Source organism: Camelina sativa, chromosome 6 (genome assembly GCF_000633955.1).
Source record: "Camelina sativa cultivar DH55 chromosome 6, Cs, whole genome shotgun sequence".
Classification (NCBI taxonomy): Eukaryota; Viridiplantae; Streptophyta; class Magnoliopsida; order Brassicales; family Brassicaceae; genus Camelina; species Camelina sativa.
The window spans coordinates 737,215-755,175 of NC_025690.1; the positions used below are offsets into that span (position 1 = coordinate 737,215).

Consider the following 17,961-nt stretch of genomic DNA (forward strand, 5'->3'; position numbering starts at 1 on the left):
TAATTTGGACATATTTTAAGTTTTGTTAACGGTCCAAAATATATTTTTTAAAAAATTAAAAACTATATATTTGGTTTGTAATCTTCTGTTGTAGTTATGCTTTAGTTGTATAACTCTGCCAAGAAATGACGAGTTCAGATGTATAATGTTTTCGACATACTTGATTGGATCTAATTGGTCGATCCATTTAACCTTATCTAATTATATAATTTATAACTCTTATAGACAAACAAAAATACTAGTATTAATTAAATTACTGATGTCAGATGATAGCTACTTGCAAACACAAATTCGATCTGGATTCGACTAACTAGGTTTCAATTATATATTTCACAATTGGGTTACCACCACTTACCAATCAGTTTATATTTAATAATCAGAGTGATCATAATTTACAGTTCACTTGCATTTATACACACTTCTATCTTCACTAATATTGGGTAAACAATAATGATTTTGATTACTCATTTCCCAAAGTAAAGTTTTACTAGTAAGATTTTGAGAAGAATGGTAACTGCAGTTTGGAGATTAGAAACTAAATTTTGTGGAAGTGGATTTTTTTTTTTTTCACGTATTTCCAAACCATAAACATATGGCCACAAAGCAAAAACACACTCACATCAACTATTTTTGTCCAATTTTATTAGATAGCCGACTGAAAAAATCAAAACGCTGTCAAGTTTTAAACGAGTAAGAAGGTTATCAAAGGTAAAAGAAAAGACCATAAGCATGAATCTTTTTAGCCTTTTAGGACCAAACCAACTTTTGGAATATCACTAACTGTCTGGCTTAAAAGCTTGCTTAGGAATAAAACTCTAAAAGTCTTTTAAATTCCTGTTCACTAAGTCACTCCTATATATATACACATATAAAAGCTAAGGAATACAAAACCTGTAATAAACTAGTATATAATTAATTTCAGTTATAATAAGAACTTGTATATTGTTTAGCTCCTAATTAGAAGATCTGGTCAGGCTGAAATTTGTGAAAAATATATTGGAAAAAAAAACGTAATGATGTGTTGTCATGTTGTCAATTCGAGATCTTAGAAACAGACAAACAGTAAAATAATAATATTGTAATTTAACATGATTAATCACATGATCAATAGTGAATCATATCACTAATTACTGATTAGGACTTAGGAGCCAACAAACACATAATCATAATATTTTAATTCAAATATATATACATATACACGCATGTGTGTATATATATATTCTCTTCTCAGCTCTCATAAGAAGCTTTCTACAGTTCTTCTTCTTCTTCCTCACTCTCGTTGTTGTTTCAATGGCTTCGATTCCGTACAGACTTATGGAGGAGGAGGCCGAGTCGTCTCTTTCTTCTTCTTCGAAAGAAGAATCTAGCCCTGTCGACGCCGTACTCTTCGTCGGAATGTCTCTGGTGCTCGGTATAGCGTCTAGGCATTTGCTTCGAGGAACTAGGGTTCCGTACACCGTCGCTCTCCTCGTTATCGGAATTGCTCTTGGATCCCTTGGTTCGATTTCGATGATTCCTAATTCGGCTTTTTAATTTTTCAATTGTATTTGAATTTTTTTTTTTTTTTTTTTTTTTTTGGAAGAAGTCTACAAAGATCATTGAGTGTTTTGAATGTTTCAGAATATGGAACTCATCATAACCTTGGCAAGGTCGGCCATGGGATTCGTATTTGTAAGTTGTTAGTTTTGTTTTTTGTTGAACAAATCTATATAAATAGCAAAGCGTTGATTCAATTTGGGAATTTTTACAATCTCTCTTAATGTTGTTGTTAGGGAATGAGATCGATCCAGAGCTTCTTTTGGCTGTGTTTCTTCCTGCTCTTCTTTTCGAGAGTTCGTTTTCCATGGAAGTTCACCAGATCAAGGTTTGCTTTTTCTTGAAACTCCCTAGTTAAGCCTTAAGTTGAAGGGAAATAGATGCTAAACGCTTTTGGTTATTGTAGAGGTGTCTGGGACAGATGGTGCTACTTGCTGGCCCTGGAGTTCTCATTTCAACGTTTTGTCTTGGATCACTTGTTAAGGTAAGGTATGCTGTTGTCTAAGATTAACTAGTATTATAAAATAAGAGGTAGTGAAAAGTATACTATAAAAATGCTATTTGTAGCTTACGTTTCCGTATGACTGGGACTGGAAAACGTCGTTGTTGCTTGGGGGACTTTTGAGTGCTACTGATCCTGTTGCTGTTGTTGCTTTGCTTAAAGAGCTTGGTGCTAGTAAAAAGCTAAGCACCGTTATTGAAGGGGAATCCCTGATGAATGATGGGTAATCAATCTTGTTAACCTTTTCTAATCTTCTGTCATAGTCTCTGCTTAATTTATGCTTCCAATTTATTGATTTGGAAAAACTTTCCAGGACTGCAATTGTGGTTTTCCAGTTGTTCTTAAAGATGGTTTTGGGGCATAGTTCTGACTGGAGTTCTATAATCAAATTTCTGGTTAAAGTGGCACTTGGAGCGTATGTCTTGATCTTTTCCTCTTTTGGTGATATCGAGTTGTTGTGTTCTTGGCATCGTACATTTATAACGTATGATTCTGTCTGTTTAGTGTAGGCATTGGTCTGGCTTTTGGCATTGCCTCAGTTCTTTGGCTCAGGTTCATATTTAATGACACCATAATAGAGATTACTCTAACGATCGCAGTGAGCTACTTCGCATATTACACTGTACGTCTTTCTGTAGACTTTGAAAATTTTGTATCAAGATCTTACTTTTGTATACAAATGAGATTTAGCTACTGTGTGACAGGCTCAAGAGTGGGCTGATGCTTCTGGTGTTTTGACCGTGATGACTTTGGGCATGTAAATCTCAGTGACCTCATTGATTTCTTTCTTCTGTTATCATGTAAGACCCCACTTCGTATAATAATAACTGTTACAGGTTCTATGCTGCATTTGCAAGGACAGCATTTAAAGGTGACAGTCAAAAAAGTTTGCATCACTTCTGGTATTTCTCAAACTTGTGGAAGTGGAATTGTTTTGAACTCTGTGAAAAAGGTTGATCTATGTAATACAATTTTTTTCCGGTAAATTGTGCAGGGAAATGGTCGCATATATTGCAAATACTTTGATTTTTATCCTAAGGTAAGGGCATAATCATATAGACTCATCCCATGCTTAGGCCATGCCAACCCTAAGAAATAAGCTTATGGGTAGCAAAAAGCTATTTTACTGCAGTCTACTCTTTAGCCGGTCCTACAGTATTTAAGTTGTTTGTTTCTCATTCCTTTTTGCAGTGGTGTTGTCATTGCTGAAGGCATTCTCGACAGCGATAAGATTGCCTACCAAGGTGTCATTATTTGTTATAAGTTTGCAGTATAATTTTCTAGCTAAAAGTGATTTTTAGTCAGGTTGTTTGAACATAGTTCCCGTCAAACTTTTCTACCGCCAATTGCTTATTGAATTTGGGTCCCTAGTCATTGCATTTCTCCACCTCTTATCATAGCTTGCTATTACTGATCAAACCTGTTTATTTGTGGTATCTGTTTCTCGACGGGTCAATTGTTCCTTAGCGTGAATTAGTTAAAATGGTAACAACCTGGCATGGTTGGTTTGAGAAGTGATGAAATATACACTGTGCTAGGACTGAAATAATGTGTCTTTCACCAATGAGTTGATTAGTCAGTAGCTTTCAGAGATATAGTGTCCTGGATTTATCTTTTGTTTTTCCTTCTCTGGAACCATACCCACATAAGGCACACAATATCATTGACCTTCTCGTAACAATATATCTTGGTTTAACAACTCTCGATGTCCCATGTTTTTTACAGGAAATTCATGGGGATTCCTCTTTCTACTGTACTTTTACATCCAACTATCGCGTTGCGTTGTTGTTGGAGTTTTATTTCCGTTGTTATGTCGTGTTGGCTATGGCTTGGATTGGAAAGAAGCCATTATACTCGTATGGTCTGGTTTGAGGGGTGCAGTGGCGCTCGCGCTTTCTTTATCTGTGAAAGTTAGTTTTCAAGAACATTATCAAGATTGTTCTTCTCTCTCTTGAATTTATGTACGTCGCTTATTCAGGTACATTGATTCAGTGTTGACCTACCGTATTCTCAATTATTTGTTTTAGCAATCAAGCGGAAATTCATTTCTCAGCACAGAGACGGGAACATTGGTAAGTTCTAGAAATAGTATGCCAGGTGTAATTGACAGCCTAAATGAATTATGGAAGAGTATCATGTCTCCCTCTTGATAGTCTCAGTTGTTTTGCAGTTTATTTTCTTCACAGGTGGAATTGTATTCCTAACTCTGATAGTTAATGGATCCACTACCCAATTTGTTCTACGCCTTCTTCGTATGGATGGTTTACCAGCCACAAAGGTCAAACTCTTTTCACAAACTTCATTTCCACTTTAGTATGCTAATCGATGAATCATGATACTGTCGTTGGGGTACCAAAGAAATCTGTGGTTATGCCCGTGTCATTCAGCAATAGCTAGCTCATGATTGGCTCCAACAAACCCTGCAACTCTTATCTCAAAATGCTCAACCCCTTAATTTATTTGAAATTTCTTCACTTTTTTTGTTGACAGAAACGAATATTGGAATATACAAAGTACGAAATGCTGAACAAGGCCTTGCAAGCATTTCAAGACCTAGGAGACGATGAGGAGCTAGGACCCGCTGACTGGTCTACCGTTCAAAATTATATTTCGAGCCTAAAAGATTCAGAAGGGGAACTAGTTCATCCTCACAATGGTTCTAAAACTGAAAATCTTGACCCTAAGAGTTTAAAGGACATACGTATACGGTTCTTAAATGGTAGTTATGATCATGTACCTTCCAATACTCTTTATTTTTATTGGCAGATCATTGACACTTTGAAAACTGGATGAATCAGGTGTCCAATCAGCTTACTGGGAGATGCTTGATGAGGGCAGAATATCTGAAAATACTGCTAATATTCTGATGCAGTCAGTGGATGAGGCATTGGATCGGGTTTCTACAGAGTCTTTATGTGACTGGAAAGGTCTAAAACCGCATGTTAAGTTCCCGAGTTACTACAATTTTCTTCATTCTAAAATTATCCCACGCAAGTTGGTCACATACTTTGCTGTCGAAAGACTGGAATCTGCTTGCTACATTTCCGCTGCATTTCTTCGCGCACATACAATTGCACGGCAACAATTGTATGACTTTTTAGGTATGTGCAATTCAGATTCTGGATCACACTTTGGATACAATGAATAGAAGAAAAGAATATGATTGGACGATCTTTGTTGATCTATTAGAAGTTTTGTTTGCAAGTACCTCAACTTAATTAGAACAATACTTTCATCCAACCCGCTTTTGTCTCTTAGTTATCTATTTTCTCTATACAGGGGAGAGTAATATTGGTTCCATTGTAATCAATGAAAGTAAAAGGGAAGGAGAGGCTGCGAAAGAGTTCTTGGAAAATGTCCGATCTTCACTTCCGCAGGTTGAGAGTCGTCTCACTTCTTTTGAGTGATTTATCTTTCTCGCGATGAATTGCATATAATCTTTGACTTGGTGTTTAGGTTCTCCGTGTTGTGAAAACAAAACAAGTAACACATTCAGTGCTGAATCATTTACTCGATTACATTCAAAACCTTGAGAAGATTGGCTTGTTGGAAGAAAAAGAAATCGCTCATCTTCATGATGCTGTCCAGGTACTAAACGAATATAATTCCTACAACAAATGGTCCATTCTCTTTTATCTAATGTTATTTCCCTCGCTCTCCACAGACTGGCTTGAAGAAGCTTTTGAGAAACCCTCCGATGATAAAACTTCCAAAATTAAGCGACATGATCACCTCACATCCGTTATCTGTTGCTCTTCCATCTGCAATATGTGAACCTCTAAAACACTCGAAAAAAGAACCAATGAAGCTACGTGGTGTCACGCTTTATAAAGAAGGCTCAAAGCCAAATGGAGTCTGGCTTATTTTCGATGGCATTGTTAAGGTAACCCAAAACTTTGTTTTACTTTCAAGTCATAATTCTAAAGATCTACTCCTTACCTTCTACATCACTGAATGTGTTATTATAATCCTACAGTGGAAAAGCAAAAGCTTAAGCAACAATCACTCGCTGCATCCAACTTTTTCTCATGGTAGTACATTGGGACTCTACGAAGTCCTCACCGGGAAGCCATATATGTGTGACATGATTACAGATTCCATGGTTCTTTGTGTTTTTATCGATAGCGAAAAAATTCTCTCAATTCTACAATCAGATTCTACCATCGATGATTTCCTTTGGCAGGTACATCTCTATTGGAATTACAGAAGAAGAGACTACTCTCTTGATTGTTCATAACATCAAATTCTTTCACATTTTTGCAGGAAAGTGCACTGGTTCTTCTCAAACTCTTGCGTCCTCAGATATTCGAAAAAGTGGCAATGCAAGAATTACGAGGACTTGTTTCTGCTGAAAGCTCGAAACTGACAACATATGTATCTGGAGAATCAATTGAAATCAATTATAACAACGTTGGTTTGTTATTAGAAGGATTCGTAAAACCAGTTGGTATCCAAGAAGAGCTTATAGCATCTCCCGCTGCATTACTACCTTCTAACGGGAATCAAAGCTTCCATAATTCATCAGAACCTTCAGGTAATGAATTGCACATACGGTACAAAAGAATCAAAACCCTTTAAAGGTCAGCGAATCGTTAAACCGAATCAAATCAAAACTGTGTTTTTGTTTTTTGACCACAGGTATCATGAGAGTGAGTTTCTCGCAACAAGGAACACAATACAGTGTGGAAACAAGGGCAAGAGCAATCGTCTTCAACATAGGAGCATTAGGAGCTGATAGGACTCTACATCGAAGACCATCTTCGTTAACACCACCACGTAGCTCAAGCTCTGATCAGCTTCAGAGATCATTTCGTAAAGAACACAAAGGACTCATGAGCTGGCCTGAAAGTATTTACAAAGCCAAAAAGCAACAAGAGATAAACAGAACGACATTAAGTTTGTCTGAACGAGCAATGCAACTCAGCATTTTTGGCAGCATGGTAGGAAAAATATCACATCTTGAGATTGATTTAAGATAATCGATGACCTTCTCGATCTAACCCGAAGCTTCTCGTATTTGGATATTCTCAATTAGGTTAATCTGTACAGAAGGAGTGCAAGTTTCGGTGGGATATATAATAACAAGTCACAAGATAACTTATCGTACAAGAAACTTCCATTAAACTCAGCTCAGGGTCTCGTATCAGCCAGATCAGAAGGTTCAATTGTGACCAAGAAGCAGCTTGATACACTTAAGTATGCGTGTCAGCTTCCACTGGAAGCGGAAAGCAGCACAAGGCGAACAAGGATGGAAGAATCAAGCGATGATGAAGAAGATGAAGGGATCGTCGTGAGAATCGACTCTCCGAGTAAAATCGTTTTCAGGAACGATCTATGAGCATAGAGATGTTTGTAAACAAAAAAAAATTGCTAGCTTACTCATTCTTGTGCAAAAGCAAAAGAATAAAAAGCAAATATATCTTCTTATATTTACTCAACGAATCAAGGTTTTTTTCTTTCTGTCTACCACACTTTGGTGAGTATATAACTTCTTTTGTTAAAACAATATCTGCCAATATTGTAAAGAAAAATAATCATATTCGTTTTTTTGTTGTTTACGTAGTCATTTACTCATTTATCTCCTCCCACTTTTTTTTTTCTTTTCTTCTTTTAATTTCTTTGGCTACAAGTCTACAACGGTCCATCTTCTTCTTTACTAAGTGGGGGATAATTTTTCTATCACGGGAAAAGAAAAGGTTGGTTTGGACCCCGACTCCACCACGGATAAGTAATATTGGGTATTTCGCAAAACTATAACTACCCAGCGAAACTTATAATTAATGCCATGGTTCGTGAATTCTAATATTCAAGAAAAACATTTGGATATATAATTATAACTTATATAGACTATAGTTAGCTAATGTGAACGTTCAAATTATCAGCATATAAATCCAACCTTTCACATATCTTAGAGATTAGTTGACATTCTGTTATTTTATCACTAAATATTGGTGGTTTAACTATTGTTAAACTATAACTTACATTCACTAAATTAAGGTTAATTTGTTACTACTAATTATATATAAAATTATCTCAAAACTTAGCCAAATCAACGATGAGCCACATGCATGCACTGTGTCTTAGGCAATAGGCGTATATAAAGACCATTTACCACTTTTCGTTTTTACTTTTTCTTCTTAGTTCTTACGTACAGCTTAGTAGGCTAGTAGCTCATGCCGACATAAGCGTTACGTACGTAACTACGTATTGTATGTCTATGGCTACCATTTATTTTAAAATCAACACACAAAATATGGATTTGTGTTATTTTGCCTACTAGACAATGAACTTTTATTTTAAAGCTCAATAAATTTTAAAAGGAAATAAACTTATGATATTTCTTTTAGTTGATGACTTAGATATTTTCTTTCTTTCTGTTCTCTTGTATATGTTGTATTACAGAGTAGACCACTAATTTTTGTATAAAAATCTAAGAGTGGTATATATTATCAAACTAGCATATAAATAATACATTGTTGACAAACATAAATATCAACTGAAAAGTCATTTTCTTTATTTTTTTTTACTTTTTACCCTTTACTTATTAAAATTGCATCTCTTCCTTTTCTTTTTATTCATTGGTTCTTTATTTTCTTTATTCTCATTGTTTTTTCTTTATTCTTGTTTACTAATCGTACTAATTTATATAGCTTGTGAATATTCTCTAATAACAAAATGCTTTGCTAATTGAAAAAGTATAAAGAGTAAAAAGCTCAAAATGCGAAATCCAAGAATTCAAAATAAGTTTATTTATATCCACTGGATATTATATTGTACAACATTTTCAAAATTTACCTCGCCTAACTTTCTATACAAAGTTGAAAGTTTATCTCATAGCCAATGATCGCTTTGGCTTTCTAAAACCTCATTTATATTACACATAACAGCCCCAACTAATTACCGATATTACATAGTTTATCCCTTTGTTCTGATTATAGTAATTGTACCCCTCCCTTGTGTTTGGATCTTAGTAAGAGCCACCACGGCTTTTCCGGAGAGGCCCGGTCCACGCCCAGAGACGCATGGTCGAGAGGCAAAGTCTCCTACAGGATGTCGAACTGGTCTAGACGGAGTCATCAAAATTCTTTCGTTGATATCATTTAGGGTTACATCATTTTCTTTACCACCTGGTTTCACCAATCCAAATGGGTACACTAGTTTCGTGATTAGTCTTTTGTTCTTATTACCACAATTGGATGAGGATGGTTCGGTTGGAGTTTTTTCTCGGACATAAATTCTGCCGGAAGAAACAGAAGTGTCGGGAGACTCATAAGCGGTCGATATTGTCTCCTCAAAGTAACCGACCCCACTTTTAAGTTCATCTGTATATTTAGTAAAAGTTTAATTAAATGGCTATATTTTACTAAGTTTCTGTAACAAAATTAAATTCATTCAGGGTGGAAATAGAATCAACGTATGGATCAAAAAACAAGTTTACTTTAAGAAAATGTACTGTCATTTGTATGCAAGACCCGTCTCAAACTATATAGAAGTTTTGGGACCATAGATATGTAAAAGAACAGTGATGTTTGAACGAAATGATTACCAAAAAAAAGGCAAATCTTTTTAAAAGTGCAATGCTATATTTCATTTATTTTTAAGACAAACAAAATATAAAAAGAGTGCCTTCATGCGAATAAGAAAACGTTGGTCAGCTGAATTTAAAACTACTAATTTGACAATTAAGTTCAAATTTTTTTTTCTTAGGTGGGTTCTCAATGACTAGTATATCTTTAAATTTTATTAACAACAAAACAAAAGTAGATCTCACCTGTGTTAACATGTGGTGTGACAAACTGACTATTCAAACAGCTATAACCCTCATGCAGGCCCCAATCGTTCTGCATATTCAACAATTTAAAATTAAAACAGCTATATTTATATTGTTACCAAATCATTTGGAAATGATAATTGAAGAAAATTTGCAAAAAAAAAAAATTCAAGTTTACACAAACCTGCAAATCGTTAACGTTAGGAGATTTTGACGGATCCTCGAACAAGAGACGTCTCCTTTTGCTTCTCTCACCGGACTCGATAAGTGCGTCTTCGAGGTAGCCTGTGGAGACGTCAGAGTAGTCCATATCCGGTGATCGGAAAATGTGTTCCGGCGGCGATCCATTCATGAAACCACATGTATCTGCAAACACACATTACACTTTTTAACTTCTCGTTATATAATAAAACCATTTTTCAGTAACATAATTTTTTAGATTAAGAATTCTCGAATAACTTGTAAATAAGTACATGCACGTCGATACATATATATATTTACATTACATATGCGTATATGTATTATATTTACGTATTTGTATATATATACCAAGATTGAAGTCAGGCTTGAAGAGTGATCCAAGGTTATGGAGATCCCAAGTGGGGAGAGAGTAGAGAAGCTCACTCATTTCTTCTTCTTTTTTTGTGTGTGTTTTTTCTCTTTGATTTAGTTGCTGATTGTTTTGTATAACAAAAGCTTATATGGTTGCCTATTTATCTTGGTGGATTGTGTCTAAAGTGAATGTAACTCAGAATAAAAAATAATTTTGGAAAAAGAAAGTTTAAGTAAAAAAAAGTAGTGGAGAGGTTTAGAAGATGAAGATGAAGACGAATTTGTACTCAATACAGTCAACGCAAAAAGAAATAAAGCAAAAGAAAAATTGTTGGGTGGATAGTGTTTTTTTTCTCCTTGACATATGAAAATTTACTAAATTAACTCTTTTTTTTTTCTTTTTTTTCTTAACAACAAACGCTATACAAATTTGAACTCACAACCATGCATGCCGAAATTGATACACAAACTCACTAAGTTACTTGTCATAATCATATAATTTCAAAGTATACTATATAATATTGGTGAATGGTTTAATAACATATTTTTGCCATGTAACATATAATATCAATTACATAAATATACATACTTCATGATTTCCCGTATAAATTATAGAGTTCCCCCAACTTGAATTAATGGTTTTTATAACAACTAGCTTTTAGAACAAAAATCGGGTGGTTTATAACTAAATTAAAATCCATGTTGAATAAATATGTTATCTACCTCAGTAAATTGGAAAAAGGAAATAAAAGAAAAATCTACCAATATAGTCATTTTCAACGTTAATAGTAGAGATGTTCCTCTCTAATCCGTACAAATATTTGAATTTTGTTAGGGTTTAGTTAGATGGGGGACCTTATATAATGCGAAAGGTTATGATATCACATCATGCTGTTATTTACTGTTCCGCTTTAAGCAAATTTAGTAAATAATCTATAACTTGACTCCCTCAAGTAGATTATACTAGAATAAGAAAGATATCACAAGTGAATAGTAGAAATTGTCGGCAAATATTAATTAAACGTGAGTGAAATATTATTTACATTTTCGTGAAATCAATTTTTTAATATTAATATTATGTAAGCCATTTTTTTGTAATCATGTATGTAATGAATTGATTTGCTTAATTTATCAAATCACTTTTCGACTTATACAAAATGATTGATATAGGTCACTGTTTCTGAGTAAGGACGATGATGTTGTGTTTGTTTTATTAACGTTATTAACGTTAGTTCAGTGGTGATACAAACTAACGACAAGGATTTTAACGTTACTGTTTTAATGTTTAACTAGGTAACAACCTGTACATAAAATAAATCTATGCAGATAAAATTAGTGTTATAAGTATAATTAGTATCGAGGATCTAAAATTTATTTTTGTAAAAACCAAATATATAACATGTGAGATTATGTTTAGATCAAACTACTATTTATCAACTAAATATTTAAGTCGTTCTTTCTTCGATCTATGCAAGATTTTTTTTTTTGTTTTTTTTTTTTTTTTATAAGAATATGTTTTTCCCGTGAAATACTATACCAATAATAATTTTATTTTGGAAAATTTAAATATGTGAGCATGAGTAATCAGTTTTTTTAATAGGTGAATAAATTCGGGTTTTGAAATTTTTTTAGATCTAATAATTTATAATAATTAAATATGTTATAAAATGATTAAAATATATATTTAAAATTAAAATATTTAATTTTTTAATTAATTGAAAAAAGAAGTTTCCTTAATCTTTCAATATCAATTATGTGTAAATGTCTATAAAAATGAGAGCAATCAATTCATTGATGTCTCTAGCTCTCCAGCGACGAAATATCAACATTTTCTTGAGAATGATTCTCTATTAATATATATATGGGATATTACACTATTCATGTCTGATATCAACATCTAGTAAAAAATAACATATCGATGGTCAATCAAGAATAACAGTAAGATTAGTTGTAATTGGATCGTTAAGCCATAAAGATAAAGACTACAACATTTTGAAAAACAAAAAAAAAAGTGATGTGTCAGTTCAGTTCATTAAACCATAGCCCTCAATTTCAAAGGAGAAAGTGAGTTTTGTAATATCTACTTCCTTTATTTATTTTTATTTTTTTCTGTTTCCTCTCTAGTTGAACCAAAAAAGTCATTGTAGAAGAACTCTTTTTGTTTTCTTCGACGTTGAGGAGAAATTTTGTTTATGTACTGTGTTTATTTGAAAATCATGATTATCTATTATATATGCTTCTGATTTGGTGAACAACCGTTCTTCTTTTTTGTATGCTTTTTGTGAGTGTTTTTTCTTCATTCTTCACAATGGTGGGGTAGTGTCACGTCCTTTCACGTTTACCTTCTTCCATTATTACAATCGATCCCCTTTATTTCAAGTTATATTAATTTTATTTTCGATTTGACTTGATCTGATTTGATATGATAGGATGATGAAATTGTTCGGAATGGCTGCCACTGTTAAAGAAGCTATGTAATCAGTAATCACTATAGAATAAGTTTGGTCGTGTAGTGATCATCAAATCAGAACATGTCGTGGTGTATACAAACAGTTTAGACGACGATATATACATTAATTCATCATTATGATATATATATATATAGAATAACCATGTTGATTTGTAAGAAAAATCCAACGATAATTGGGGAAACATTGTATGTATTGTTTGAAAAAGAGAGAAAACAACCAATTGAACAAAAGAAAATGTTAGAAGAAATTAAAGTAGAGAAGCACGAGACAAACTAACTATTTGAAACTACTATACAAATAGTGATGAAAACAAACAAACTATAGTGCGTTTAATGTGATTGAGTGTATTAATCACAATGTCAATATATTTATGTTTAATGTCTGTGATTAAGTAAGTGGTATAATAGACACATATGTAATCTTTTTTCGTGAAATTCTTTCTTTTTTGTTGTTTTCAGTGTACGTATATTTACTTTTGTCGATCTATTACTAGTACTACAGTAGTGTTTTTCTTTTTTCTTCTAGACATGTTTGTTTGTTTGTTTTTTTTTTTCTCGGAGTAGAAAACCTTTTTTTTTTTTCTTTTTAATGGGCCCAAATGTAGGCACGCTTGTGGGGCCCATTTAGAAAAGACGAAAAAAAATTGCGCCGGTATTATTCGTGGGACCCACATTCTTTATGTTTGGTCGCCTCTAAATTAAAAAAGAAATATAGTATTTATTTTCCTATAGCACTTCAAAAAGAAAACTAATTTGATATTGTTGAATATACATTAAACCACTTTATTTGCTTCAATTTTGCATGCTTAGTTGTTTTGCATGGGTCTGGGCCTTTATCTGTAAAAAGATGTGTCGGCCCAATATACATCTTATATATATAAGCACAAGTCACTTGTGCAATTAAATTGTGACATTTGGCAATTCACAAAAAAAAAGAAGCATATATTCAAGAACTAAAAAGATTAAACGTAAAAACAGTTAAAAGCACAAAATCTTCATTCTAAAAATTCCTAAATTTTTAGATTAGCAAAACATGCTCATCTTCAACAAGAATTAGCTCGTTTTTATTTCTACCTTCCATTATATTTACGGAGATGGTTATTTTAAGATTATGAATCTTATCACAATTTCTAATAAAAGATGTTTAAAAAAAAAAAAAAAATTCCTAAATTTTCTCATCCAAAACTACCACGATTCTTAAAACTGTTCCCCGGCTTCCTCTATTATAAAAACTCAAGTGGAACTGTAATTCATCTTTATTTCTCTCCCTTCGCATCTCTTGCACCATTTTATTCGATTCAAGGATAAACGTTTAGATTTTTTTTCTTTATCTCAATTCCATTCGCTCTATACTTACAATATATGTGATCCTCTTTGCTGGAAACAAAATGAAGATGTTATTAGATTATAGTCAAGTTCCTAACCGAATCTATCAAAAAAGGAATGGAAGATAAAGAGCTCTTATATCCCGAAGTTGCGAAGTCATGTCAAAGATAAACTTGGAATAACTCTCGGCATATTAAAGTTATTATCGTGGATGAAAAGGTACTAAAATCTGATATTTGTTTGGTTACACTGATTAATTAGTTTACATTACATGCACACCCGTATATGTCTGTGGATCATATCAAAATACACACATAGAACTATTTCAGAAAATCTTTGTAGTAGATACGTATAAATTAAAACATTAGTCAAACGGCAGTTGACTCTAAACTCATGAAATGATCTACAGGAAGGAGAGTGTTAAACACCACTTTATCATTGCTGAAATTGCTGCAGTGATATTATGGAGGTAACTTCTTCAGACCATTACTCAAAACTGTTAAATATTCAACTTATAGATCTTAGGTGTTATTGAATCAAAGTGAGTTAGAAGTTAGAACGTTGCGCTGATCAATTATTCATCGCTTGGTTATAATTCTTTAGATAATGACATTATATGTATGGATCTCAATGTTTACGTTTATTTAACAGAAAAGTGTACTTTGTTTGCAATCTAAAACGATATTGTAACTTGATATGCAGTCAAATCCTTTTTTTTTGTTAGTATCGATCGATTACATTGCTTTTAAGTATATTAATAAGTGTGTGTGTCACTTTTGTTATCGAGTTTACTAGCCACGCTAATGAAAAATCAATTATTTTATATCAAGCTATGTGCATAAAACAACTAACTATCTAGGTTGTTCCGCTCCAACTCTACAATATGAAAAAAAATATATTTGTATGTCTTATGTATAGGTATTGTGACATTATGAGGATTCAAACTGGAAGAAGATTCAAGGAGCAATAGAGGAAGAGAAAAAAAAAACAGACACGTAGAATAAGAGAAAGAAATAGGAGGTAATCTAGAAGCTCTCATTAGTAGAAAAATGTAATTTTACAGATTATTAAAATTCTGGTTACTGTGAAGTATAAATATTAGATTATCTATTTCTTTTTTCTTTTTCACTTTTTCTTGTTTGTCTCTCAAGGAAAAAAAAAATTGATTTGTTTTTATTAAAACAAAAATGAATTCCCGTGCAATGCAAGGGACTAATACTAGTTAATATATAAAGCCCATGTTTGAGATTAACATGATTAACTTTTTGCTGACCAAAAATAATTTAAACGTTTCATTCTCGGATCAATCAACAAAAACAAATCCCTATAATTTCGTGTCGTCTTCTTCTTTTTGTTCCTCTGGTGGCCTCTCTAATTTCTTTAAACTTTGAAACTTTTAAAAAGAAAATCTGATCGTCATACTCTGTTTTACACGGTTTCGTTCATGTCAAGCAAGCTTCCCTAATCATGGTACACTCAGTGTTCTTGTTTTAGATTTGACCGTTGTTATATATCTGAGTCAATATGTAATATATAATTCTCAGTCTGAATCGGAGAAGCAGATCTTCATGGAGAAGGAACTCGAACGGAAGTAAAAAGAACGAAGACAAGGTTTCACTTTTTTTTCTTTTTCTTTTCCCGCAAGAACGTAACTCAAGGACTTGTAACTGGTTTCTTTCTTCTTTATTGTGAGAACTGAAATCGATTCTCTGAAGTGATTCGAATGTGGAGGAGCTTATCACCGTTTAGAAGTTCCGAACTGAATTTGAGAGAATTTTGAGAATTTGTATTGTATTGCTTCTTTTGGAAAATGTTTTCCATCCCTTACAAAAGACTCCCCCCTTACATATTTATACCGACCGATTTATTGCCTAATTAATGCATAATTAATAGGGCACGATTTGCATATCCTAATTAATCGTCTTGAATGCGGGAATCTTTGACCAAGCCCGAGCTGCGAGCTGACCAACACGAAGCATCTCCGCGCTCTCTTCCTTTCTCTGGGCCTGATGGGCCGATCAGTAATACGCTCTTGGCCCATTAGACGTGCCCGGCCTAGGCCCTTTGTCTATTGCCCAAGATGACAGATCGTGGGTACAACATTTATTACGTATATATAGACAAGTACTGTATCTATCTTATACAGATTATTGTTGTTGATAGGCAAAATAAGAACAAGGTGGAACCAGATCTTGTAAAAAGACTATGAGGTTTGATTCAGAAGAGAGTCCTATAGGTATAATGTACGTATGTTTCAAATCTTCAATCAGCTACACGACTATCGGTGTAGAGAGGAAAACACTTACCTGAAGGGCAAAACTGTTAATTCTGCCGAGATAATATATAGGATATGATGTTTAATTGGGATTGCAGCCTATGATCATTTTGGTTGCTATATATTTATTGAACAACTTGCTTCTTATATATGTCTCTGCATCTGTAGGTTACTCTTATTGAGATCAAAGAAAGGACAGTACTGTTAGAAGCATATATGTGTCAAGATTACTTTGTTCTCCTCTTGTAGATTACTCCCGCTCATGACAACGAAGATTTTTATGTTGGAAAGCGCCAAAATCTGGAATTTATAAAACCTATTCACTGATGATGGAAAGATCAATACGAAAGGCGGGACTGAGTTCGCAGGGATGTACGCTTTACAGCCCGTGAAGCTGTTGTTGAAGCTCTGAAGAAGAAGGTAATCACTTCTGTATCTTTGTGTAACGTTAACATATCTGATTGCTATAGTTTAATGACTGTTAACAATATTGCTTGTAATTTGTCTTATATATCGATCCAGGGTCTGTACAGAGGTGCCAAAAACAACGAAATGAAACTTGGACGTCGTTTTTTTATTTATTAAGTTACTAAAAAAATAAAAGATATCCATCGGTATAACTGATGGGAATGCTCCGAGGGAACAAAGATGACAAGTGATCCGACAAAGTGTGAAGGCAACAAGATTCCGTTAACGAGAACCTCAACGTTTATCACGAAGTGGATGAAGCCATTAATGCAGAAGCGAAAATGAAAATATAAGAAAAAAAGATTGATGAATTAGAGAAGTAAGTTTTCAACCCATAAGAACATAGTCCGATCATTTTTCTTGTTCAAACACACTACTCTGTTTTGTTTTTGATCAGAAAAAACGAAGAAGTTAATCAGCGGGAGTGTGTATGAAGAGAACGTCCCTGCGAACATAAAGGAATAGAACATGACTATAATAAGCTCGCCAAGATTCTTCAAGCACTCGACTTTTTCAACAATCTTGATATAGACCCTTCAAAGGATAACTGAAACACAAGTGTGTGATAACTGATAACTGAAACACAAGTGTGTGATGAATTAGGATTAAGCTATCATATACATAAAATAGAAAAATTATTTCATTAATTTATTTAGTTCAATTCAAATACATAATCAATCACCATTCATCAGCAAATATCAAATCACAAAACTTATTAAAACCAAAAAATAATCCAAGCAGCATGAAAAATAAAAGAAGGTCCAAATTAAATGGATCTTGGGACAAAAACAAATAATAGTATTAGTTTACAATAATAATCTGATCAGCAAATGGTGTTCTTGCTTGTCTTCTTCGTCTCCAACAGCTTTTTCCAATAGGACGTGACTTCTCTCTGCATCTCCTCTGGCGTCTTCTTACCATTTCCGTTAGCCATTTTCGCGTGAACTCTGGCCGGAAGCGTATCTAGCTCGTGGAGAACCTTCTCGAAATCGGCGACGAGTCTCTCGGCTAAGGTTCGAGAGAAATCTTCTCGGATCACAACTCGGAGCACGGTGACATGC

At 33.6% G+C, this 17,961-nt stretch overlaps 2 protein-coding genes and 1 long non-coding RNA gene across 3 annotated transcripts; 2 read left to right on the forward strand and 1 right to left on the reverse strand.

Moving 5' to 3' along the window:
• Positions 1,227 to 7,504, forward strand: LOC104789967 (sodium/hydrogen exchanger 7). Its single transcript, XM_010515651.2, has 23 exons — positions 1,227 to 1,498; positions 1,621 to 1,671; positions 1,773 to 1,864; positions 1,943 to 2,020; positions 2,104 to 2,261; positions 2,352 to 2,453; positions 2,543 to 2,660; positions 2,743 to 2,795; positions 2,875 to 2,940; positions 3,033 to 3,077; positions 3,230 to 3,282; positions 3,764 to 3,948; positions 4,066 to 4,110; positions 4,209 to 4,316; positions 4,529 to 4,757; positions 4,837 to 5,139; positions 5,318 to 5,415; positions 5,495 to 5,626; positions 5,703 to 5,921; positions 6,015 to 6,221; positions 6,302 to 6,572; positions 6,677 to 6,978; positions 7,074 to 7,504. The coding sequence occupies exons 1-23, from the start codon at positions 1,291 to 1,293 to the stop codon at positions 7,374 to 7,376; spliced, it is 3,426 nt and encodes a 1,141-aa protein (XP_010513953.1). The 5' UTR covers positions 1,227 to 1,290; the 3' UTR covers positions 7,377 to 7,504.
• On the reverse strand, positions 8,783 to 10,547 carry LOC104789968 (protein XRI1-like). The gene is made up of 4 exons (XM_010515652.2): positions 10,359 to 10,547; positions 9,994 to 10,175; positions 9,810 to 9,879; positions 8,783 to 9,360 (listed from the first exon to the last, which is right to left on the reverse strand). The coding sequence occupies exons 1-4, from the start codon at positions 10,435 to 10,437 to the stop codon at positions 8,954 to 8,956; spliced, it is 738 nt and encodes a 245-aa protein (XP_010513954.1). The 5' UTR covers positions 10,438 to 10,547; the 3' UTR covers positions 8,783 to 8,953.
• Positions 14,081 to 15,206, forward strand: LOC104789969. Its single transcript, XR_768576.1, has 3 exons — positions 14,081 to 14,376; positions 14,567 to 14,626; positions 15,076 to 15,206. It is a non-coding gene; the product is annotated as an uncharacterized LOC104789969 (long non-coding RNA).

Bases quoted from the DNA above. Each gene is read 5' to 3' on its own strand.
- LOC104789967 (XM_010515651.2), top strand. From the start codon at position 1,291: ATGGCTTCGATTCCGTACAGACTTATGGAGGAGGAGGCCGAGTCGTCT. The intron at 5,416-5,494 runs GTTGAGAGTCGT...CTTGGTGTTTAG, and splicing joins TCCGATCTTCACTTCCGCAG to GTTCTCCGTGTTGTGAAAAC. The intron at 6,222-6,301 runs GTACATCTCTAT...ACATTTTTGCAG, and splicing joins TCGATGATTTCCTTTGGCAG to GAAAGTGCACTGGTTCTTCT.
- LOC104789968 (XM_010515652.2), bottom strand. From the start codon at position 10,437: ATGAGTGAGCTTCTCTACTCTCTCCCCACTTGGGATCTCCATAACCTT. The intron at 10,176-10,358 runs GTATATATATAC...GTGTGTTTGCAG, and splicing joins CAAGCCTGACTTCAATCTTG to ATACATGTGGTTTCATGAAT. The intron at 9,361-9,809 runs GTGAGATCTACT...CTAAATATACAG, and splicing joins CACACCACATGTTAACACAG to ATGAACTTAAAAGTGGGGTC.